Source organism: Aptenodytes patagonicus, chromosome 11, assembly GCF_965638725.1.
Source record: "Aptenodytes patagonicus chromosome 11, bAptPat1.pri.cur, whole genome shotgun sequence".
NCBI classification, from domain to species: Eukaryota; Metazoa; Chordata; class Aves; order Sphenisciformes; family Spheniscidae; genus Aptenodytes; species Aptenodytes patagonicus.
This window is the reverse complement of record NC_134959.1, coordinates 12,404,729-12,429,570: the sequence shown is the minus strand read 5'-3', so window position 1 is coordinate 12,429,570 and position 24,842 is coordinate 12,404,729. Positions and strand designations below refer to the sequence as shown.

The window sequence follows — 24,842 nt, the reverse complement described above, 5'->3', positions numbered from 1 at the left end:
CCACAAATCTAGTGCACTTCTTCTACCTGTGTCATTTCCAAAAACAAGTAAAAAAATAGCAATAGTTTATCTCTGTTACTAAAGAAAACAGATACTCAATACACAGGAGAGAACTGCTAGGTTAATGCATTTGATTTTTACATGGTAGTATCTTTTAATAGAACCACACTTCAAATTTATCAAATTCAAAGGATATGGAAGGGTTTGTTTGGGGTTGTTTGGGGTTTTTTTTTAAAGCAAAAATTAATTTTGGTGGACAACAAGGGTATACTACCGTATCTAAATTTAGCAAGAGCTTTCAAACTCCTAAATTAACACTTTTAGAAAAGTGAGAGTATCTAATTTTATTACATAAAACAATACTACTGGCAACTCCAATAGCTTCACTTTAAAGAGATGTTTCTAAATTGTCTACTCCCTGTTAGTCATAGTTCAGTGATTTACTTGGGAGCTGTGGAACGTGTTTCAGAACAAGCAACATTCCTCTGCAAATACAGCTAATGAAGAAGCACAATCCTGACCTTCTCTTACCAGAAGTGCTTAACCTGCTCAGCTAGGCTGAATACAGTAGCTCTAGACTGTTAATACAGTTGTTCTGTTCAAATTAATTCCTAGTTTGAATCTGAAATATGGTACGAAAGTCCTTAAGAAGGACTTAAGAAGGAAGTAAGACAATATAGTCAACATTTGTCATGAATCAAACCAACAAACAAGTGACTAAGTGCTTCATCTTGTAGAAATTTAGCAATACAGTAAACACTATTATAGAAGAACATGATGATATATTACAATTCCAAAAGAAAAAACAGGAAGTTGTTTTAATCCATAGTCCACCCCTCACTTCATATACGTGCTGATAATGCAGAGTCCATGTTTTAGTGGCTTTGTTGAGCTCCAGCTCATTAAACACAGCTGCTGCATATGGGCACAAATACATTACCCAGAAAGAGAATGAACAATCCGAGGTATAAGATTTTAGCCAAAAAAACCCCAAAGGCATTCATGCTCTAATTCTTGATAAAGCAAAAGAAAAAACATTTATTGCAGATGTTTAAAAAAATTAAGGTATCAAAGCATATAAAGCAATAAAAATCACATTAATGGCTTCAGCCAGGTTAAAGTAACTATTGGCACTTCCATAGCAGAGCAAATCCATGAGTGATGACAATCCTAAAGTAGGAATTACATACATATATATATATATATTAATTTCACTGGATTTTCCCATGGGCTGAAAGTCACACATGAACTCAAGTACTTTGCAAGTGTTGGACTTAGGTCCTGATTCAGTTCCTGCTGAAAGCTGTAAGATACTATCATCGACTTCACAGCATCAGTATCAGACTTTAAATACATATATAGCATAAGAAAACATTTGAGTGTACTCCTCAGATTTGATGGCACTATATGGATTCTATTCCTGCAAAACATTTGCTGTTTATTCTTTGAAATAAAATGTAACAAAAAAAGTCTACCTACTAAAATGTAAGGAATAACATTTTCCCTTTTTTCACTCCTGTCTTTTACAATCTGAGATCTCCTCACGTCTGACTTACATGTCGACGTCATTCCATTCCCAAATCTATTCTACTGTACTTTTATATTATTGCATACAAACCTTTGTAAACCCATGACCCAGACTGGGCACAATGTTTCTCAAGGGTGTACTTACTTATTTAGAGCCCACTACTGAGGCACCCATTCAGACTGCTGCATTGAAATAATCCCTATTAGCCTTAGTGTGTTTGTTTATAGAACTATGGAAATTAAAGGGGTAATTTTCTATGGCTTCAGTAAGCTTTGGAATAGGCACGATGTGATCATATAATAACTAATTAGATGGTTAAAATTCACTGTTAATAATTTAAGATTATATATTTCATTTTCACTGTTAATGTAAGTTTTTCTTCATTTCTCTCACATCAAATACTGAATTCGGTTTTCTTTTTTTTTTAAATATTACTTTTTAAAAGGTGTCTTACTTCAGTTTCTGTAAGGTGGAAAAATCTTGCAATGTTTATTTTGAAGGCACTGCAAAGTTTGCTAATTTTCTTTTAAATTACAATAGCAATGTTTATGTGGTTAATTTTTACTAAAATTTTAATTTAGGCCCGAGATGACTATGCAAGGATTTCATCAAGCAAGGAATTCCAGTATATCTTCCAATCAGAAGTACTAAACATAGAGTTTGCAGAGTGTTGTCGTAGCTGTAGGTATTTTATTTTATTTACAATTGCTTGAGGAAGGAGATGTTTTGTTCATTAGCTTATTCATGCATTGCCATTCTTCTGTTATTACTATAATACAGTGTCATTTTAAGGATGATTATGAGGTTAATGTTAAGCATTACTGAAAGAGATACACTATTTATAGTGATTAAAACCTTGTGGAAAAAATCAGAAACATTTCTTGAGCCCTCTAGTGTTTGAAATTAAGTCTCAAAGGGCTTGGGAAGGAACCTGCTTATCAAAATTAATATCCTTGAGATTTTTACATATCTCAAATAGTACTGATAACTTTTCCTGTCACTACTGAATTACTAATGTACGTATAGTGCATTGTTACTTGCAACCCAACTGATACTGAGCACCTTTCACAGCTGACAAATGCATTCTTAAAGAATACAGAGTATTCCTCTTCAAAGTATTATTTTTCTCCAGTCATTATAAAAATGTTATTATTTTAGTGACAGAGTGAACTATTTTTCATCCATTTAAAAAAATAAATTCTGCTAGAAGACTTTAGGCATTAATTTTTAGATTAATTTCACTAAATTACATAGTTATAATAAAATAAGAATGAATCACAGTAACAAAATGTTTCCTTTAGGGAAGTGTCCTCTTTCCTAAAACATTAGCCTGAATATTACATGCATTACATCAGAACCTGAATTTTCAAATGGAGTAGATCATGGAGTGGATCACACATACATCTCAAACATAAAACCTTAACCAATGGAATGTAACAAAAATAGACATACACTCAAGTATGAACATTTCCAGTTTCCCAGTCTCAAAACTCCCCGTGTTACTGCTTTTATGACGGGTCTCGGTTCATGCATCAACTGTCCTCCCCTTCATGCTTAGCCTTTCCATTTTCTGCCCTGTATCTTGTCTGTAATCTTTACCTGCTTATTCACCCCAACAGCCTTTACGCCAACAGTATATATAATAACTGCTAGTACCAAATGTTGTGAGTGTTCAGCAAAAATTACTTGACTTGCTAACAACAACACAAGACAGACAAAATCTAGCTGATAAACACCGAGTATTATTTAGGCGAGCTCAGTATAGCTACACCAGTCTAAGCTTATGAGATAACAACCAATCTCATGTTATTTAGCAAGCTTTGATGTGACTGATAATGGGAAGAATTAATACTACTAGTATATCAGAATATGTAAGATGCAGTGTTTCTAGAACAATGTATGCCATGTTAATAAACAGCTTGAGATAGTTGCGTATCTTAAAAGCTGCTATAAAAATACTAGAATTGATACCACATCAGTTGTGTTTAAATCAAACTTGCCTTTCAATGACGTGACTTTTAACTCCTATTGAATTTGCTGATATTCCTATCTGTGAAATTTGACCTGGGGCCTCAGGTAGAACAAAATCATAGCCACACAATGCTGTATAAAACTTAACTACCACAGCACAATCCTATTTTTTGCCTTTTAAGCCCTCATTGGCCAAGCAACAAAGCCTAAGTTTTCAAACTTCATTCAACTTCGGGGCATTCAGTAGCCCAGTTTGCACTGGAAAATTATGTCTGTTGAAGTACCTCAAAACAGGATATACCAAAATAAGGCTCTTAAAATATATTTTTTTAAATTATACACCATACATTTATATTAAAAAAATATATTTACATTGTATAGAGAGATTAGTTAGCAATATACAACATTTTCTATTCTACACACAGTATGTTTGTTATATAATGTAGTTAACATAATTATATAGTACTTATATTACATATGACATATAACATATACTAGGTTGCACTCTAAGAGGTGCACAATTATCAGAAAAGAAGTTTAAAAAATTAGAAAAAAGTTTTTTTAAAGCATTTCTTTCCTGTTTACCATTCTTCATCCATATAAATGACACACAGGACCCTGTGGACATACCAAATGTGTAGAAAACTTTCAGGAATCCGCTATTTCTGCATCACAATTAAAAGTCCTGAACACTATAAAGCAACTCAACCAGTATTGAAAAACCTGTATCTATTCTTTCATGTTTCCACATTAAGAGCTGTCCAGTTTGCAGAGGTAATGATATATACCTCTAAGCAGATGAAAAAGAAACTAGGCAGCTGACTAGCCAAAAATGAAATACAACCTAAAGCACTGTGCCACATGCCTCCAGATTTTTTTTAATGAAACAAACTCCTTTTTTGCTTCCTGAATCTCATATTGTAATTGACAATGGCTACAATGATACCTTCTCAAAACATAAAAACTCATCAACTGCTAATAAACTCATTTAAAACAACTTATTAAGACATAACCTTTAAGCGTGTGAGCAAATAATATGCAATCAAACACACAACACATATCTATAAAGCTAGATGAAGTATTAGGATTACTGCAGCTTTCTCTGACTGAAGCAAAGCATATGGTGGTATAATGGAGCATGAATTTACAGCAACAGAGATGTACGATATAGATTAAAGCTTCATCTGTGAGAACATACTGCACAGCAAAAAAACCCAACAATTTTTGTGTTTGCTGGTTTATGGGATGATGAGCAACAAATACTCTTTTGTAGAACTAGGGCTCCCTCTGCTGCTAACATGGAAGTAAAAACCAAAACCTTCCTTGAAATCCACTAAAAACGTGCTCCTGAAATAGACCCTGATTTTAAATTTGTCAAGGTATAAACATGCTTCTCAGGCTATCTGGATGGACGCGAGGTTTTCAGGCAAGACTGATAGGCTCATGTTATCCATTTGGAGCATGCAGCATGGAAAGCTCCAAAGAAAATTAATTCCGCTCCACTAATTGTGTCTGCATTCACTGCAGGAGTTCTTAATTAAAAGTATTAATGAAACAAGCACTTGATACTTTTTTTTACTTTTTAAAACTAGACCAGAAATATTTTGCAATATATATTTACAGAAACCTCTATTTTTAGGAAGTTGTGGCTTATTTATCCTGGTAGAACAGTTTTTGGTGTTCAAGTTGTTTCTTTGGTTAAATTAAATCTTAACGTATGAGTGAAAAACATACAGGCTTTAATAAGAATGTGTGACTGACCAACATTAAAAGCTGAAATTTGAGATGTCAAAGTTAAGCATTTAACATGACTGAAGCTATCAAGTGAGTTGATATTAGTGACTTCATACCAAGTCTGATCAAGGCCAGTACCTTTTGTCAGCTTTCCACACTTAGATTCCACAGACAGGGCCAGACCTCATAGCCGAAGGGCAGGAAGCCATACCATTTCACACTTTTTTTAGTCCCAATTGCCAACTGTGGATTGAACTTGGAAGCAGTGGCCACAGCACAGTAAGTTATTTCCTGGGGAGTCACAGCTGAGCAGAGCTTGGGGAAATACCAGTCAATGTTGCACATGCGGGAAGCTCAACCAAACCCTCCCCCCCCTTTTTTTTTGAGGAAATCTGAGGACCTATAGGAGACACAGCCAAAGTGCAATCGATGCAAGGTCAGTGGCTATGGTAACAGCAGTAGACTACAATGATACAGACCAACGGACATACCAAACCAACGCTGTTTCTATCAGCCTAGTAGCAGCTTACCTGGCATGACATACCCATTCTGCACTGCGTCCTCACAGAAACGGAGCCAGAGAACAAACAGGCCTGACCTAGCCTGATTCGGGCTCCTTATGTCTGCAGCTCTCAAAAAAGGGGCTGTAATCTCCCCTCCTTTCTCTTCACAGCATCACTGCTGCTACAGCTACGATTACTGCGCTAGAGAGATGAAACTGCACGCAGGCTCACCAACCTGACAGGCTTGGAAATTGTGAGGAAGAGGCGAGATCGTGGAGCAGAAGTTTGGGCAACACCGTGAACTACTGCACGGAACGGGGCTGAGGAGAACTGGGGACCAGGGCAGAGCCACCCAAACCCCAGGGGAGGGCTGATAACCGCCGGCATTTTCTCTCGGCCCACCCCTACGGCCCGGGCCGGGCAGCGGCGGGCGCCTCGACGAGGAGGCGGCGGCACCACGAGGCCAGGCCAGGCCAGGCCAGGCCCAGGAGCGCCACCCTCAGGGAGGCCGAGGCCCCGCCCCCGCGCTCACCCACTCGGCAGCGCCTTCGACGGTGGATTGGTAGCGCCTGGCGTGGCGGCGCAGGCGCAGTACCGTGCGGGCGCTGCGGCTGCGCGGCGGCCCCTCAGCCATGGCGGACGAGGAGCTGGAGGCGCTCCGGCAGCAGCGGCTGGCCGAGCTGCAGGCCAAGCACGGGGTAAGGCGCGGGGGCGCCCGCCCCGCCGCCGCCCCGGCAGCGCCCCAGCTCCGTCCCGCCGGGCCGGGGGGAGGCGGGCGCTCGCCGGGTACGGCAGGGCCCGTCCCCCCCGCCCGAGCCTCCCTGGGACGCGTGTGGCGGCCGCCTCTCAGGAACGCAGAAGGGGGAACGGGGGAGAGGAGGGGGCGCGCCTTGAGGAGGCCTCTGAGTGAATAAAGGCTTCGGCTCGAGGCCGGGGGAGAAGCGGGAAGCGGCCGGGCCGGGCCCGGTGCTTTGGCTGGAAACGTCGCCGACTGCGGCCTCGGTGACTGGCGCCCGGCGCGGAGTGGGCGGCGAGGACCCGCCGGGCCCGCGGCCGGGCCCGCGGCCAGGCCTCCACGGCCACCTCCTCTCCTGCGGCAGGAGCAGTCGTTGCCTTCAGGGCACTTTGGGCCTGCCTCCTGCTACCTGCCTTGGGTGCCCTGGCTGCTGCCTTGGAAGGTTCAGCACAACCTTTCCCTCCCCTGACCTTTTTCCGTGCTACTCACAATTTGATGGATTCCCATCATCAGTCGTTTCAGTCATCTGTTTTCAGAGCTGAAGTGTATCACTCTGGGAAGGGGTCTTCCATGCCTATGCTCAGCCTCGTTTCCTCTCCCTGTGGTTTCCTGTTCTGCTTTCATACTATGTAATGTTACCTGTAAAATTTGAGGTGCAGATTCAACATAAAGTTCATTTTTTTCCTCTTTTTTTGTTATTTGCTTCTGAATAGTCATCTCGGCTGCCTGTATTAGTCCCAAAATAACTATGCTAGGATTGTGGTTTCTTCTGTATTGATAAATACAAAGTGTTACATTGAATTTCATTTGTCCTTAGCTTACTTTAATGGGTTTAAAATGCTTTTGTGTGTTTTCTGGACTTTGGGAAAGTTTATTATCTTACACCTAATGGGAAGGCTTTTTCATGTCCAAACCTACAACAATCTGTGGATAGATCCAGTAGCGCTAGTCATCACACTAGTTTGCTTTACTGCTTTGTGAGGAAAGCATAGTATGGCATATTTATTTGCTAGGGCAGCAGATTCTTACTTTCAGGATCTCATCCCTGGTCAGGCGGGTTTAGCAGGCAGGTTTAGCTTACATTGATTCTGCTGGAATATTTAAACTTACTGTGCCGTGTGGAATGTTTTTGGATGATCGTATTTATTCTGATCTCATTCTTTAGGATCCTTCTGGTGATCCATCGCAACAGGAAGCAAAACAGAGGTATAAATGAGAACTATTGACTTTTGGTCTTAAATCTAATCATTTTGAACCTTTTACTTCTTTTTTGAGTATTTAATTTCTTTGGAATACTCACCTGAATTTTTTTTGTTGTTGGAAAAACCACCAACAAAGAAGCTGAAATGTCGAAGACTTAATCCAAGGATAGCTAAAATCTCATTGACCCAAGCGTGGCTCGCAGGCCACGACTATATTGGATGATCTACAACAGAGCTGTCCGGCAGTCTGACGGGGCTGGGAGGCATGGAAGAAAACAGCTCATTTTTACTTTGGGACTCGGCTGAGTGCAATAACCTTATGACCCTTAGTGATATAATAGGATGTTTTGGGGAAGCATCATCATCCCCATTGTCATCTGCTTCTGGAACTCGGAATCCTTGGCTTTTCAGGATTGGTGAGAGTTGGTCATAAGAAAATCTTGAAGGCTGGCAGAACTCTTCCCAAACTGGAGTTTTGTCTGAGTGACGAGTTTGGGTTTGGCTCTGCTAGTGCAATGGGAACATGCTTTCCCAGTTGATTTCATTTTTCTGGGACATCTTTTGCAGTTAAAAATATGAAACAAAACTATTTCATGTCAGAGCTTAGTGCAGAAACAGTGTTTAGTATTTGCACTAAGTAGAAAATTGAAAATGTGTTCAAAGAGCTAGACTTTGCATACAAAGTTTGTATTAACTGAAATGCATAAACTAAAATGCCAGTTTTGCAAATACTTCATCAAATATTTTAAGTATTTGAAGACTTACTGAAAAATTCTAAATAAATAATGAGGTTTGGTTCCATCTTGCAATTGCACGAACTATTCCTTACGTGTGCTTTACCATACACTGCCTTTGGTGAAATTCCACATGGAACTGAATGCAGAATCTTTAAAGCGGGTAGCATGGCTTTTGTCTTTAAGATGTAATAATAAACAGTAATAAGGTGTAGGTAGTAAACTCCGTGTTGATTTCTTGGAAGATGTTGTCAGCTATGTAACTTTGTCAACGTACATAGAGCTACTCATGACAAAATGCTATAAAAGAAATCATGTTAAGTGTAAGGTTTGAAGGGACCTTAAGAAGTCACATGAATCGAAAAGTCTGTAGTTTGCTGTTTTGTGCGTATTATTTTAGGTATTTGAAATCGCACTTCTAATGCGTGGTTCATTTTTCACTATAGGGAAGCAGAGATAAGAAATACTATTTTAGCTCAAGTTCTTGATCAAGCAGCTCGTGCAAGATGTAAGTATCAAAGTAACTTTCTAGTAAAAAATTCTCATCTAGTGTACTCCAGTGCTGCTCAAATCAAGCATGTATGTGCTTGTATGGCAGCCAGACTAGAAAAATACTGTTGTTGATGGGAAGATAAAATTATTACAGCTTTTCAGTTGGTGATATCAGTGATGGGAGGGGAGGGCTAAACTGACATCTGAATGATGTTAATCAAAAAATTTTTTTCATTAATAGTAGGAATTGTAGTGAGAGTCAAAATTAGTTAATGTAATTAGGAACAAATATTTAAAAGTAAGAAATATAACTATCTTGTATCTTTATTTTGTATAAATGAAAATGCCTTTCTCAATTTATTTCATGACCCTGGCATGAAGACAACTGTTTCACAGGGACATTTGTCACTTTTTAGTTACTAGTGAAGGTGTTTGAGTATGTTTTAAAGCAAAATGAACAGAGCCTGTTTTTGTTGCAGTAAGCAATTTAGCACTTGTGAAACCAGACAAAGCAAAAGCAGTAGAAAATTATCTTATACAGATGGCAAGATTTGGACAGCTAGCTGGAAAGGTGAGTTATGTTTTTCTAATTCGCTCGCATATATTCATTTTCAAACCTAATTCACTCTAAAAAAATTGGAAGTTTTTAGTATCTGTAAATTAAATAACTGAAAAAGGCAATTGAGAGCTTCTGAATACTATTATGTAATTCCATCAAACACCTTTTATAAGAAGGGAAAGTGTGGTTCAGTTGTTTGATACTAAGCATCTCTCAGAATGTGTTTATATGGCTTTTCTTTTGCTTTCCTAGGTATCGGAACAAGGTTTGATAGAAATACTTGAAAAAGTGAGTCAGCAAACAGAAAAGAAAACAACAGTAAAGGTAAGCTTCATTTCCTAAATGTAATTTTAATTTGTTATAAAATAGAGCAGAAAATTGCATGTATTGGACCATTTCAGTTCAGGATAGAACTTAACTTTGTATTTACCACCTCTCTTACCTGCACGGATAAGTACTGGGATTAAATCATGGCAGTCCTTATCAATAGTATAATTTGCAGATATTAGCACTGGGATATCAGTGTCCTGTTGTGAGACGCACTACCCCGTGTCTGTCCTGTGCCATTATGCCAGGCGGGGACTTGGGGGGGGTGGGTTGTGATGGGCTGAATGTTCTGCTCCCAGGTAATGTATTCATTATCAAATGCGTTGCGTTTGAAAGGCTTGCTCTGTGTTGGATTTACTGTGACCCTGCTATTTTCACTTCATATATTTCATTTTAGTTCAACAGAAGGAAAGTATTGGATTCTGATGAAGAGGATGATTATTAGTACTACTGTAAGACTGTCTGCCAAACAAAAGGCCTGGAAAAAGGCAAGATACTGTTATCAGGCAGAAGGCAAGATCTGAAAATGTTTACGCTGCTTTTTTTTTTATATATATAAAAAGGCCAACAAATGAACTTGTCTTGTAAAATAAATCTGAGGAGGGGATTTTGTAACTTAAATTTTTGTAGTATAAGAGTCCTGAGCAGTGTGGGGTTCCCCACTGCTTCGTTAGCATGAACATTTTGTTGCCCCTTACTCAGTGTGTAAGCTATGCTTTCACCAACTGCACACACTTAACTTGCTGCTATTGGAGATACCATAACATGAGGAGCTAAGCGTAAAGCTGGGAACAGCCCCTCCCTCTAGGACTTTAAGGACTTACCTCCAGGCTCTAAATCACAGAAGTGTTAGAAATGAGATTTCCTGAGCCCCTGAGGAAGCCTATCCAGCAGCTCACTGGCTCTCAAGTCCTTACTGGAAATTTATAAAATAAAGAGAAGGTATCAAAGTAGTGTTTGGATCAGAAGACTTCATATCAGGCAGTCTGTGTAAAGAAATTGTAACCAGCATACAATTGAACTGTTCCCCTATGAAATCATCAAGCTATCTCAAAAACAGCAAGTTATCTGTGTAATACAGCACTGTTCAGACACTTGGCATCGTGTATTCTTAAAACTACCTCCATTTTTATCAAATGGCTGGGGTGTTTCTTACCTTGAAAAAAAGACCATTTTCCTAAACTTCCTACAACTCCTGCATGCATAAAGTAAAACTGAACTTGTGCTATATGTTCATTCAAAAATATGGTTATGGAAATATGTAGGATAAATACTGTAACGTGCTGATGAACACTACCAGCACAAAACCCTTTTCTGACTTAATTTAACAGGAACATGTATGATCCCAACTGCAGTGGTTTTTGGAACAGAATAAAATTGTTTAAAGTGAGCAGTAGTAGGTGTTTTTCATCTTGTGTGAACGTGGTTAAGAAGTATTTAAACAGTTGTTATTTTTGTTTCATTTGGACTAAACTGGGCATTTTGCTTGTCTATGTTTGTAATAGGATTCCTTAACCAGTAGTATCGTGGGTGTATGCTATTTCTTTAGACTAATGACCCTTTACCCGTGTGAAGAGTTTCAAGCCAAGGTGTGGTGATAGATGATTTAAAAAGTTTTCCCGGTAGGGCTACACATACATCCTAAGCATCCATGCTTCACATTCCCATTCCTAAGTTTATCAAATTCTACTTGTAACAACATAAGCTTTATTGCCTTGCTGTTCTTCTAAAACGGCTGTTCCAGAATCTCAGTTGTCAAAATGAAGTAATGCTTTGGATTTATTTTAACTTACAACCTTTTGGAGATTAAGCTGGACTGTACAGTAACAAGCTTTGCAGAGAAATCGTGTCATGAAGTGGACTTCGGTCTGTTTGCACTACAGATTGCTAGGGGAAGCTTCCAGGGGTACTCCCTTCAACTCCTATTCCAGTTTAGCCTTTGATCATCGTATCTTTGAATATTAAAGTATTTTTTAATTACAAGCTTGGTTAAGCATGTCAAAGGAAACTTGCAAACTATTTCATTTACCTAAATAATTTGTTGGTCATTATCTTTCCATCATTTAGATTATAGTGGAACTGTTTGGCATTTAAGTGCTTTTTTTCAAACGCCATATATCCAAAATGCCTGGAAATAAGCTTTATCCTAGACTGAACACTGAATAAAACTGAAGTATGGCTCGTTCACTTAAGTAGCCTCAGGTTCACAAGGACAACTGTTCTGATACTGTAATAGAATTGGAAACTCAGGTTAATTCTAATAAATTTGTACTTTTTCTTTAAACTCTAAATAAAAAAAATAGTCTCCTGGTAGATGTCTTAAAATACAGATTTTTTTAAAAAATAAAGTAGGCAATAGGCACCAAGTCTGCATTAAACTGCCTTAGTAAGCTACTACATTTTTTTTCTTGCAAATTTTGTATTTCATTGGGGGGTGGTTTTTCAAAGGCAAGCTCTACTTTATCACTTGGCCAATTCTTAAATTTTAAGAGTAAAATTAACCAATAATTATATAACCATTCATACCAAGGCTGAAACTTGGGAGTGTTGCGGCCATTTCATCACTTGCATAGAATACAACAAAATACTTTATGCTTAAAATACAACCGTATTGAACAAGTTGTTTTCCATAACCTGTTGTATTCAAAATCTGGCTTTGATAGGAAAAAAGCAAGTAACTAAATTCAGAGTTCACATCCTCTGATAATTATCTCTAACCCTTTTCAAAGTTGTTTAATAATCTTAAAACCTGTTTCCAAAGCTATTCAACCACACTATGCTTATTATTAAGGATCAAGAAAGACAACTTGATACTGAACTTAGTGTCATTGTGCTAACTCATGTTCGGGAGTTACAGCAGTATATTCTGTACTTAATACTCTGTAGCATAGTATCACCGGTATTAAAAAGCTAATAAACTGATTTTTCTCATCCGTATTGTCAAGAAGTCTTAAGAGAAGAATCATTTAGTTAAATGCATAGTATAATTAAAACACAAGCAAAATTCTCAGTATGTAGTTTGGAAATCAGATCTATGAAAGTTTACTTGTATCTTAAACTTCCTAAGTAGTATCTAGGTTGTTTTTGCTACAGGTAAGGGTAAGTGACTTACTCTAGGTCATCTTTATAGTGTCACAAGAAGAAAAAAAAAAGTTCGTATCTCTTGCCTCTTGGTCTTTTGCCTTGTAATAGCTGAACATCCATCCTTTTTTTGTTTGTTTGTTTTTAATGGGAATGTAGAGCTAGAGAAGGAACTTAGGTGAAAACATTCAGTTTCACTAACAATTCTATGTTGTACACCTCTATGCCTTACATCCAAAAGCACACAACCTAATAATAGTAATCCATGAATGTAGGAGGGAAGAAGACCATACTGAACTTGAGAGTAATTCCAACAGATCCCTCAATTTACACATAGACACAAGGTGAAGTCTTCAAATGCCTACAAAAACAAAAGCAAGGAAATCTGTGTAAAAGACTCAATGCTTTGAGAAACGGACTCAAAGAAAACAGCGTTTTCAAGAGTTATTTTACTAGTTTTTTCTTTCCATCATTTGGCACAAATCCAAGGCACATTAGAAAATCAATGACTCATAAATTATTAGAAAAATAAACACATGACCCTCATCTCCAAATGTCCGTATGTGCACTTATTGCACATTTTACCTCTTAGATTAAAAAGGTATTTGAAAAAAATCACCAGTATGTCTTCCAGCTTTGTACTTTGCCAGGCCATTTACTAATACCACAGTTAAAAGAAATAGAATTATTCATACAAATAAGTTTATGAAATAAAATGCAAGCTGGATGTGATAAGCCAAGAATAAAAAATACTGCACTTAGAAACCTGGCTTGTGCTATTTACACATTGTCCTACCATAACCGAAACAGTAGAAAATTCAGTCCAAATCTGAGCAGCCATCTCATAGTTACTTGCGAGCTTTCAATTCTTCAGTGATCACCTCTAGGAATGGGGTAATATTTGGCCTATTCCAACAAATGCTTATTGATGGGAGAAGTATCTTTCATAATTGGAATTTCATCTTTTTAAAGAGCAGTCCGGAGCAGGCTCCTAAGCAGCAGTTTTGTTTGCAGATGTTTCCCAGGTTCAGAATCATGAATATTTGTGCATTTTTGCATGACTCGCTTTAAGGAAGGGGGGGGGGGGGGAACAAACCAACTTAAAACAATTTTGTGTGTCCTTATACATGCTTGCTTCTGCATGTTTTTTTTGATTATGCTGTGAACAGTAAGTCCAAAGGTTAGCTTTGTCAAGGGCTCTCTACTTTTTCCCAGTATCTTGGCCCCTGTGTAAGAACTTGATCTTGCAGATCCAATACAAGGGAGCATTGCAAAGAAAGGAGCGAGGATTACATCCCTTCACATTAATAGCACGTATAAACTTCTCATGTGGCATCGCAGATGTTATGGACTATTGTTTTCCCAGCTACTGAAATATACAGAAATATAATGGTTTGTTACATTACAATAAAAATAGAGACATTTCAATTACCTCTGGCAATAAATACCAATATATCTTTATATATATAAATATATATATATTTAGATATACTTATCCAATGTAGTGGTAAAAACTGAAAATGCAAAAATTATTCAAAGACTTCTAAAAACAAAGCAGGTGGCTGAAAAATACAATACAGGGTTTGGTTTGGTTTACTGTTACATATAATTTTTTATAAGTGCTAAGTAGAATAGGAAAGTAATTTTGCTGTCTACATCTCGGTACGTCCCTGTTTGCTGAGATCGGTAACGATCTGGCTGTGTAGTTACCTCCAACATAAACAGAGGATTCAATCTTCAAAAGTGCTAGGAATGTTCTGTTTCTGCTGAAGAGTCATCCTTGTATTCTGTTCTGAAGGCAGGCTTGCAAGCGTCACTGCATTCTTTGATATACAGTGAAGGGTTACCGAAATTAACACCACCTAGTTCCTCAGCTTTTGACATCAAATTTGCACTTCCTTGTCAATGTTCTGAAAGCAAGTCATCACAGCAGTCTCTTGATTGTGAAGTACTTGGATTTCTAGGGCTGGATAAACTATCATCACTGACATTCTCTGCTGAAAGCGGCACATTAACAGTGTGTCTTCGGTGCATTAATTTACTCCTGTGAGGAGCTTCCATCACGTCATCGTGTTTCACAAACTCACCACTGCATCCTGTATCAATAATCTTAACTTTGCTCTGGTCCAGCGTTTCAACAGATTTTAACTTGGTTTTATCAAAGCTTTTAATAGCTAACTGTGAGGATAGAAAAATGATGTTAAAAGCGTTGTCTACTTTCTTCGTTACAAAGAAGTAAAATGAATAGTGTTTCTTGAATATAATTATCACATTAATTTCATGGTATTCTTTATACTGAGAACACAGCCAAGGATTAAAAATATCATATTTTGTAGGACAGTAATTATATTTGGTCTACATACACGAAAACAAGAAGAGGCCAACCTGCCCCAGACTACACATACATCAGTACCAGAACTGAAAAGATAATGAAGGCATTCCAAAACTTACTTTCACTGTGCTATCCCAGTATCATCCTAACTCTTCTAAACACCTTCTGTAATGCAAGTCTCAAGGTACTTGAAATTAACAGCCATTTCTTTTACCATTAAGAAACACGTAAGTAGTAATAAAGAGAGGCTCAGCCAGGCACTGCTGAAGGCAAAGACAAAAACTCCCTGCTTCCAGACCTTATCTGTCAGGGAAGAGATGCCCACCCCCACCCCCCCTTAAAGACTTCAGTTTGGTCATTCCAACTATTCTTATCTTCCATTTCCGCATCTGCTCCTGATTTTTCCTTTTCAGAGTGGGTGGCTCTCCTTGATTACTGGCCACTCTGCAAATGTTAAAATAACCAAGAGAAAAAAGAGAATCCAAGCACGCTAATGACAGATTTTCTAAGATAAGGACTAAAGGCAGACGTTAATTATGATACTCTTTTACTGAAATAATGGCAACAATCTTGAAAATGTTTCAGATGGAAATTATACATGTTTAAACCCACTAACAATTTAGAGCTGTATGACCTGTCAATTCACAAAGCCATGACAGTCACACATGGTTAAAGCGCTATATATTGTGGTCACATGTTAGTTTTTTGACACCTGCCATACTTGCATGACATAACTACCTTCAGCGATCCACACTTACAAAATCTAAATCCCACGTTTAATTAAATAGTGGAATATTATCATTAATACTAGAAAGAATTTAAAATATTACAGTCTTATAGCATTAATTTAGCATTCTCAAGGCTCTTTGCAAATGTTAAATCTCATAAGGGCTCTATGAAATAGAACAGTATTCCATTTTCTAGATGGAGATGAGCAGCAGAGTCTGCATTTCCAAGGCTATGTCAATCTAATAATGGGCAGCTACTGAACTGACCTGGTAGAAAACTGTTTTCTTTTGAATAGGTTAGTTTTTCTCTTGATTTAGTATGCTGAAATGGCTCAGCAGACGGTCCAATGAGAGTCAGAGCCAGTGTAAAGGAGGAAGAGGGAGCACATGCTCTGGGTGGAGAGCAGCAGCCAACAGTCAGATTGGCGTAGGGTGCCATGGTACCCCCAACCATAGATGAATCAATTACATACATTTGTGTCACAGCTGACAACGCAACATGCAGTTTGCTACCACTCTTGCAAACAACCTCCTCCTACAAGCAGACCTATCACGCAACCCCCAATTTTAATCTACTGAAAAATTTCTCTCTTGTAAATGGCACCTCTGCTTGGCTACAGCTCTGATAAGCTGTAGGAGTTTTTTCAAGCCTCGGTATAACCTAGATTTTGCTAGACATGATGCAGAAAACAACACAGAGATGAAGCCTGCAATAAGAGGCTTAAGAGGTTTAAAAGTAAAAATAAGATGTTTAAAAGGTGTTATAGAAGCACCGTTGATGTTTGAACAACGACGAAACATTAACAATTTAGCAAACAGGTCAGAACTTTCAGGATTCACCGACCACCACTATCAAAAAAAACCTTTCCTGTTATATGTATCTATATTAATAGCAGACAAAACAAACAGATTTGCTGTATCATACAAATAATTCAAGCAAGTATTTCTACTTACCTGATGTAATAACTGGTAGTCAAAATTAGGGACACTTTTATCTCTTGTTATTGTTCTCCGTAAATGTTTTGCTCTAAAAAATTAAGAAATTAAATTTAACTGTGCAAGTCTTTCCACAAAAGTCCAATCACAGCAAATCCACAAGGTGGCACTATCTCAACGCAGAAAGGCTGCTATCTGCCCTCAAAATGACAGCCTACTAGTATTTCCTGTATTTTATCACAGAATATACATTGACGTTTAAAAAGGTCATAGGCAAAACCCAACCACTGAGTGAAGCACTAAGATAGTATTTTTAAAGCAGTCTGGCTCTGAAATTCTTAATTTATGGTACACCAAGTATTAGTGCAAAAACAATTTTAAATACGTTTGCAAGTACTCCTTCGCCGGCCAGCTTTTCCCTCCCGCTGCACAGCACGTCACTGCTGTTCACCACCAATGAGTACGCCATGCCTAGAACAACTCTCTGGTGATATGAATGTGCATGCCTCGGAGGATTAGCATCTACTGTCGAATTAGTCATATGTGATATGTAACAAAGCTTGACCCACTTTTGGGCTTTATTAACAGTTGTATTTCGTTTGCTTATGGGAAACAATAAAAGTACTTCTGAGGAAGCTTCTATGCTTACTTGTTAAATCTGTTAATTGATTGGACCAGTTGAAGTTGTCTGCTTATGGGATCATCAGCTTTCTCACATGGCTTAGAATTCACTAGGGGTTTAAAAGAACAGGCAGCTAAAATTACAACTGAGTCACACTTAAGAATTAAAAAAACACAGTTCTGAATTAGAAGTGGTATCTACTGACATTAGATTTAAAATTTTACAGTAAAACTGTAATAGTAATAATTTGAATCAGAGTCACAATTTATCTTTGGAAATTTTAAAGCATTTTAAGTCACAGGAGTAAGCATTCTTCGTCAGATTAGCATGACTGGCCGAGCTTCTGAAGAGACCACATAATACTGGACTTTGAGGCCCTTAATTCCAATTTTTACAAACCTGAATTAATTAACACACAGATGCTATACCACCTCTTCATTAATTACCTATTCATGTCTTCCATTGTTCTTTTAGAACTATTCTCCTAGTATTGGAAAGGACTCAATCTTGGCATCAGCATACTATGATTAATTTTGGTTTTGTATTAACGGAACATTCACAATCTTTCTCAGGGCAGCAGGCAAGAGTTATTTTGAAAAGCCTAACTAAAACTCATGGATGCTGAAATGGGCACTCCTGCTCGTCTTCCCTAATTCCTGCTTGTGCAGCCTCACTGTCTTCTTTCACAGTTCCGGTGGCAGCAGGTCCTTTACTATGCTGAGTTGTCTAGCTCACCACAGAACTTGTTACGCCCTTTGCCCCAGGTTAGCGAATTGGATCAGCTTGAAAATCAACCTGAAAAACTTCTGAGCCAGCATAAGGAAAGTAGTGAATAAGCAAAACCAGAAGCTGAGGGCGAGAGGGAAGAGGTGAGGATGGACGGTGAGTAACATCATCTCTTTTAAGTGGCAATAAGCCATTATATCAGCTCAGCTGTATTGTCAAACTGTACCATGTGTTTCAACATATTTGCTTAGACTGTACTATATGCTGCCACTTACTGAAAGACATTCTTCTGCAAATCGTGCTTAATGGTTTAGACAGTTACCTTTGTAGCTCTTATTTCTGTCACGTAATACAAGAGACAGTAACTAACGGAAGGGTCGCTCCCTAACCTCTTTTAGGGCAATGTAAATGACAGCTAGAGGTGATTTAAATCAATGTTTTACTTTGCACTGAAATGGACAATTATTACATGGTTAATTATATAATCTCAAGTATGGCATGTTTTTTAACTTTAAATGGTTTTGTATGTAAGATTCCCCCCCACGCACCGAAAAAGTGAAAACTGAGTTTGCAGCGATGTCATGAATGTAATACAAGGTCTGCTGCACTTAGTTATAATATTTTAGGTGTTACCTGTAATAAATATGCAAAATAGTTGTCTGGGTTTTAATTATATGTAAATCAATTATATAAAATATTTGATGTAGTTGCACATGAATTCCTAAATCCCTTTTTATTCATACCAGTGGAAATATGACATGTACCTTTTTTTCTTATCTTGATAGTAGCATGCTGCTCACACTCCTTTTCTTTCTCTGCTGATGTAGGTACATAGCTTGGTGCTGTTTCCAGCAACTTAATGATATTTGAATTCTTAATTTTAAAAGTTTCCATTTTCATCATTATTAAAGAAAAAGAAAAACATCAGTACAATTTAGGATTCTAGTCTATGCAGAGTGTGTTAATTAATTGCTGTGAAAATGAATGTAATGCACACAAAAATACCTCATTATAAACACAAACTTCAAATTGTATCATTTTGAGTAGGGACAAAAATCAGTGTTCCACAAGTTGTACTGTACCAGAGTGATGATTTTGTAGTCTTCACCTATTATTTTAAACTGTATTATTTATGGTTAAGCTAATTTCAGTTTAAATGGTAATACACATACTAAAATTGATTCAGTACAGAATTTTGTGGTCATTATGCTACATCTCAGAGGCTATTTAAGCACATAAAGATAAGGACCATGCATCAAATCATTTAAAGAGTGAAATAATTCTTTGTAATTTAATATTACATATTATGTTATTGCTATTAATAAAGGGGAAGGTCAGAGTTATCGATGACAAGATAAAAGGTATCATAAGGCATGAAAGGCAAAAGATGCTGGGTGGAACAAGGAAGATTGCTAGCAGTGTAACTGATTAGTGAAAGTTGTTCATTTACCTATATTCAACATTTCTTGGGCTTTCTCTGCCATTACTAGCATAGATTTTAATGTCATTTTCATTCACATATGTGCTTTCACTCCTTCTAGACTCATCCTTTTTGTCTAGGATAACTTATTTGGGAAACACAACAGGTTTCACATACCACAGGTATATTGTACGTTATACAATAAACAGGCATCTTAGTCTTTATATCACGCATAATTGTTAAATACAGAAGTCTTGGCAAATATTGTTGTGACAAATAGTTATATTTGCTTTCTTTCCTACATTATGCATATGGAACTTTAGGAAAATCTAACCTTAGAAATGAGCTTTTTGCACTCACCGGCTCAGCACAGTCTGCCGGGGTACAGTTCCTTTCGTTCCTTATGTGCGTCATTGCACCGTTCTGAAGTAGCAAGTCTACCAGGGCTTCATTCTTTCCTATCACGGCCTCGTGCAGTGCTGTATTTCCTTTGGCATTAGAAAGGTTAACAGAAGCTCCATGCTGGACAGCAAGACAAAATTGAAGTTTTAAAGACAGAGTAGCATGAAATGGAAATAGCACATTACTATTCTGTTTTTCTCTCCTTTTATTTTCAATGTGTGAATGAGAACAACACAACAGAAGCCTTGTAGCTGCATACAAATGCAGAAACCATATGCTATCAATCACCGGTTCAACAATAAGCCACCTGATCATATTATTTCCTCCTCTCTCATAGCCACAATATCATGGATCAACTCATTTCATTTTTGCATGTATCTACTACATATTCCAAGTTTAAGAGATATTTAAAAAAAAAAAAAAAATCACAAAAAGGCAAAAAACCCTATGCGGTAGAATCATAAGCAAGAAAACCTAACACCTGCCCCAAAAAAGTTCCATAAAAACAGCTAGCTGTACAACAGTGAAGTAATATTTATCTAATAAAAAAACATGAAAGGAAGGGATTGAAAGGAATGAGATAACAAATACTCTTCCCCCCCCCCCCCAAGTAATTTTGACAGAGCAATACACAACTAAAAATACTGATCCTGAGCACTGGATAAGCACAGGTATCACGTAAGAAATACTATTCCGAACATCCTGTTTTCAGTGATCTTACCTGTAACAACAAGGCTGTAGTCTCATACTGACCATTCAAGCATGCATAAATTAAAGGAGTATTTCCATATATATCTTTTTTATTTTGTTTAGCATTGTAATCCATCAGACACTTTACCACCTATTGAAAAAAGTAACAACTCTTTAAGATACCAACAAACCATAATCATGCAGTGAAAGCACCCGCCCCCCCCCCCTTTTTTTTTTAAACTTTTTCTTGAAATCTAGAATGAAAAAGACATGGAAGAAAAAAGGATGGAGAAAACAAGTCTCATCTTTGCCAAACAGATGATAACCACAAGTATCTCCTCCTATCATACTAATTTTCATATTTTACCACACACTTTTAAAAAAAAAAAAAAACTTAAGCAACTGAAAAAAAAAAGGCCAGAAAACTAAACTCAAGGTATTTGAAACACATACATAATCAATAACTTAACAAAACATCAAAAACGAACCACCACAGCAACAGCATCCTTTCCCCCTTTCCAAACTCATCAGAACACTTGGACATAAAGAACTCCTTCTTGGTTCGTTTTTGATATTTTGTTACAAGTTTGAGTAATATTCTCATTTTCTCCTTGCTTCCCTAGTGCTTTGTCTCCCCATCATCTTCACAATTCTCTCAATTTTTTTTTTCCTCTTGCAGTCCTCAGCTCCTTATTCTTAAAACCCTAGTTTTCCACTTTCCTGCATATTCCCATTTGCCTGTCTGCACCTGCTTTTTCACGATCGTTATTCTTCCCGTCTCATTTACTCTCCCTCCTGTATTAATATCCTCCCCTCGCTAACTCATACTTCTCCTTCACTGCTTATGCTTCCCTGACTTCAAGCCAGGGACGAGGTTTTCTGCTACCCTCAGAGCTCTACTTGGCTCATAATCAAAGTAAATATTTAATACTGTGGCTATTGAAGATACCGAGTCCATTGCATCAACAGATATACGCATAACTTCCTTGAACAGAAGGGACAGAGAGAAAATACATAGGAAGATTCAGCTGCACAAGGTATTTTTAAACTGTTTGATGTATGACAGTAGCTATTTGCAGCACTTTCATTAAACCATTATTTTAGGTCATTTAGAAAGAAAAGGTGCCTACTGAAACCGTTTCAGTTGAAAGATCCCCTTTCCGTCTGGAGATTTTAGACATTGAAAGAAAAAACAGAATCACCAAATTAATTTTCAGTTACTGGTTTAGTCTTGTTGATGATTTGTTGATAATTTCACAAAACAGCTTTTTGTTGGTGGTTAAGTGTTAAATAGCTTGCATTTATGAAGAGGCTCAGTTACCTGGAAATGACCTTTCTGGCAGGCTAGATGAAGAGGAACTGCACGTTTTGCATTCTTGGCACTGATACTGGCTCCATGTTTCAACAAGAGAGAGACAAGCTCAGAGTGTCCATGCAGTGCAGCCATATGCAATGGTGTAAAACCATCTTGGTTTGACACATTTACTCCCAGTCCATTAGCAGAGATCCTTGCAAACTTCTGTTGAGGAAAATACACAACAAAACTATAGAATTAATCATGCTACTTTCCGTTGACCAAAAAGCAGCCAAATACCTGCTAAGTATATACAAAACAGGTAGATGGACATGACAAGAACTTCTGCTACAGAGCCTAACATGAGACCTTCAGGAAAAGAGTTAGTAAACCAGAACAGCTTGGTAGTATTTTTCAACAGAACAATGAGTTTTATTTTTCTCTCTTTTCTTCCAACATGATAGCTTCATACAGAGAAATTCCAGGCAAAGTATTCGTGATATTAAAAAGATGGTAAAGCAGCACAGGTTGAGACGGAAGTAAAACTTACAGTTTTTATATAGCTGTTAGGATGCTCATACATATGGAGAGTAAGTGTTAATATTATGAGTTACATTCACTTATAGAGACATTTATGCTCTTGGAGACAGACACTACACACCTATTTTACTGCTACATGAAGCTCGAGGTAATAAGGATAAAACTAAAATTAATTTTATTCATGTGGAAGTAACACTGGCCCAGAGAACAGACTCCCATGGGGAGTCAAGATAAGGAAACTACCTGGAAGACAGCTTCCACAGCAGTACGGAACATCTTGTTTTACTCCTCTAGCAAACTGCGTAGGTGTCTAACATTTACAGTGGTAAACAATATTCCGTTCTGCCAAACCTCAGTGTGCTTTTAAATGTGTGCCTATCTAATACAGTGGTTAAGATTAGTTAACAAGTTCCTTCTACTTTTCATTCAGCAGGCAAGTAAATTCCACAGCAAATGCCATTCCTTCCCCTGTTATCAATAAAATGAACTTTATGGTCTCAGGCTCTGGCATCTTTAGCACATGATCTGTACTCAGGGTACGTGGACACACTGTTACCAGAGAACAAAGCACAGTGTGAATGTGAAGCATTTAAGGACAACTAGCATACTCTTAGCCTGCACAAAATAAACATAAGGTAGAAGTGAGGAATTTAGAAGAAGTTAAGCCAACTCACATTTTCTCAGTTAAGTGAGATGGATACCGTTACCTCAAAGTAGTCGATACACTGAAAATTTATACTTTGGTTTATTTTGCAGTAACTTATCCAGTTATGTATACCTTCAGACATAGTAATACACTTTCTTCCTGAAAGGCAAGTAATTGGTTTTCTATTTCCAAGAAGCTGGGATCATTCCTTATTTAAATTAAAAAAAAAAAAAAAAAAAAAAAAAGTGTATTGTAAAGCCTGATTCTCCTCTACAGTCTGTGATAAATAAGGGGAAAGGAAGTCTTTGCAATTACATTTAATCTCCAAAGAGGTTTTAGATATAGCTTGTATGAAAGATGTCATGCAATTAAAAAAAGACTTTATCAGCATTACATTGATTATAGGATTAGCGGGTTTTCCTTGCTAAACTGATTACTAACAGGTAAGTAGATATTCTGTGACAGTTAGCAATGTAAACTATAAAAGAGAACCAGGAGAAACTGAGGCTTACAAAGAGATTCTTCCCATTTATTCAAAGTTGTCCAAACCTTAATGACAGCAGTCCACATATTCTAAAAGCAAACTGCAAAGATTTTTCACTCCGTTAGATACGGAGCAAGTCTTTGAACACTGTTCCAGTATCCAAAATTTTCTACAGTTCAATTAAAAAGAGAACAATTTCATGACATCAGATGAACTCTGTTAAGATCTGTATATATTTAACTGCTTTTTAGACAGAGATACAGAGGTGTTGGGCAATATGAATGCTACTTCCCTAGAGCTAAAAGTTACATTACAAGAATATAAATCATTCTTTTTACAGAATGAATATTCCAACCTTTTGTGCTGGCCCACATTTTGAGCACTGGCATAATGGATGGCAGAATTCTGGTTTTGATGTACTGACTGCGTCGTCCTCATCTTCTAAGTCTTCTTCCATCCACTCCAAGAGATAACGTACCTGGCATAAAAAGCAAGTCCTCCTTTATAGAGTCCAAAGGTTCCATGTCCTAATAAATTTGTGTATGTAGATAAGTAATTTCACAAACATACACTTGTGAATATCTCAGGGAGACTATACAGCTACCTCCTGGCATCAGCTGCCCACAGGCCAAATTAAAAAATCAAATGTTATCATTGACAAAGTAGCTAGAAAGTTCACCAATTATAGCAGTGAAGTAAATTATAAATGACTTCCTGCTGCCTAATCAAGACTTCAGTGCTCACCTATTCTCAAACCCTCCAAATCCTTTTAGCTCAGATGATTTGTGCCTGCTGATATCAATGAGAATTTTGTTTCTTTTGCTTTAATGAACATAAGAAGTGACAAGGATGACGACATTTAACTGATATCCAAAACTTTGCAGGGGCACTGACTTTTCTTACGTCTATTGCTTCCCAGGAGCTTGACAGTTTCACTTTTTCCTCAATGTACAATGACTTATTTTTGAGGAAGAGAGAGGCCCTTCAATGAAGATAGTCTTAGGACTCAGAGCATTCACATGCAATTCGCAAACAGTGATGCTCACTGCATGTTAATTCTACGTTAAATTTTATGCAACAAAAGCAACTGTTTAAGAAATACATTTTTACGTTGAAATTCATTAACCCACTGTAAACTAAAGACATCTTAGAATT

At 37.5% G+C, this 24,842-nt stretch overlaps 3 protein-coding genes across 12 annotated transcripts in view; 1 reads left to right on the top strand and 2 right to left on the bottom strand.

Moving 5' to 3' along the window:
• LOC143165608 (neural-cadherin-like) overlaps nucleotides 1-7,044 on the bottom strand; it is an 84,128-nt gene extending 77,084 nt beyond the window's left edge. The window contains exon 1 of one of the 2 annotated variants that reach the window (XM_076349162.1): nucleotides 6,962-7,044. The gene's annotated coding sequence lies outside the window, so the exon portion shown is untranslated. Of the gene's footprint in view, nucleotides 1-5,763; nucleotides 5,923-6,961 lie in introns of those variants that run through there. The other variant, XM_076349161.1, reaches the window with a different exon arrangement.
• On the top strand, nucleotides 6,347-11,176 carry PDCD5 (programmed cell death 5). The gene is made up of 6 exons (XM_076349174.1): nucleotides 6,347-6,434; nucleotides 7,638-7,678; nucleotides 8,855-8,916; nucleotides 9,380-9,471; nucleotides 9,712-9,783; nucleotides 10,184-11,176. Exons 1-6 carry the CDS (start codon nucleotides 6,369-6,371, stop codon nucleotides 10,229-10,231), a joined length of 381 nt encoding a protein of 126 aa, XP_076205289.1. The 5' UTR covers nucleotides 6,347-6,368; the 3' UTR covers nucleotides 10,232-11,176.
• Nucleotides 11,177-13,301: 2,125 nt separating this feature from the next.
• Nucleotides 13,302-24,842, bottom strand: part of ANKRD27 (ankyrin repeat domain 27) — a 58,911-nt gene continuing 47,370 nt past the window's right edge. For 6 of the 9 annotated variants that reach the window (XM_076349164.1, XM_076349170.1, XM_076349171.1 and 3 more), the window contains 8 exons: nucleotides 24,043-24,165; nucleotides 22,045-22,242; nucleotides 20,755-20,874; nucleotides 19,992-20,153; nucleotides 18,976-19,084; nucleotides 17,513-17,594; nucleotides 16,882-16,954; nucleotides 14,382-15,045 (listed from right to left, as the gene is read on the bottom strand). In XM_076349164.1, coding sequence (XP_076205279.1) covers nucleotides 14,770-15,045; nucleotides 16,882-16,954; nucleotides 17,513-17,594; nucleotides 18,976-19,084; nucleotides 19,992-20,153; nucleotides 20,755-20,874; nucleotides 22,045-22,242; nucleotides 24,043-24,165 — 1,143 coding nt within the window. In that variant the 3' untranslated portion in view covers nucleotides 14,382-14,769. Of the gene's footprint in view, nucleotides 14,237-14,381; nucleotides 15,046-15,574; nucleotides 15,644-16,881; nucleotides 16,955-17,512; nucleotides 17,595-18,975; nucleotides 19,085-19,991; nucleotides 20,154-20,754; nucleotides 20,875-22,044; nucleotides 22,243-24,042; nucleotides 24,166-24,842 lie in introns of those variants that run through there. The other 3 variants (XR_012996280.1, XM_076349169.1, XM_076349167.1) reach the window with 3 other exon arrangements.

Coding starts and splice junctions, on each gene's coding strand:
- PDCD5 (XM_076349174.1), top strand. CDS start 6,369: ATGGCGGACGAGGAGCTGGAGGCGCTCCGGCAGCAGCGGCTGGCCGAG. Junction 6,435..7,637: donor AGCTGCAGGCCAAGCACGGG/GTAAGGCGCGGG, acceptor CTCATTCTTTAG/GATCCTTCTGGTGATCCATC. Junction 7,679..8,854: donor CAACAGGAAGCAAAACAGAG/GTATAAATGAGA, acceptor TTTTCACTATAG/GGAAGCAGAGATAAGAAATA.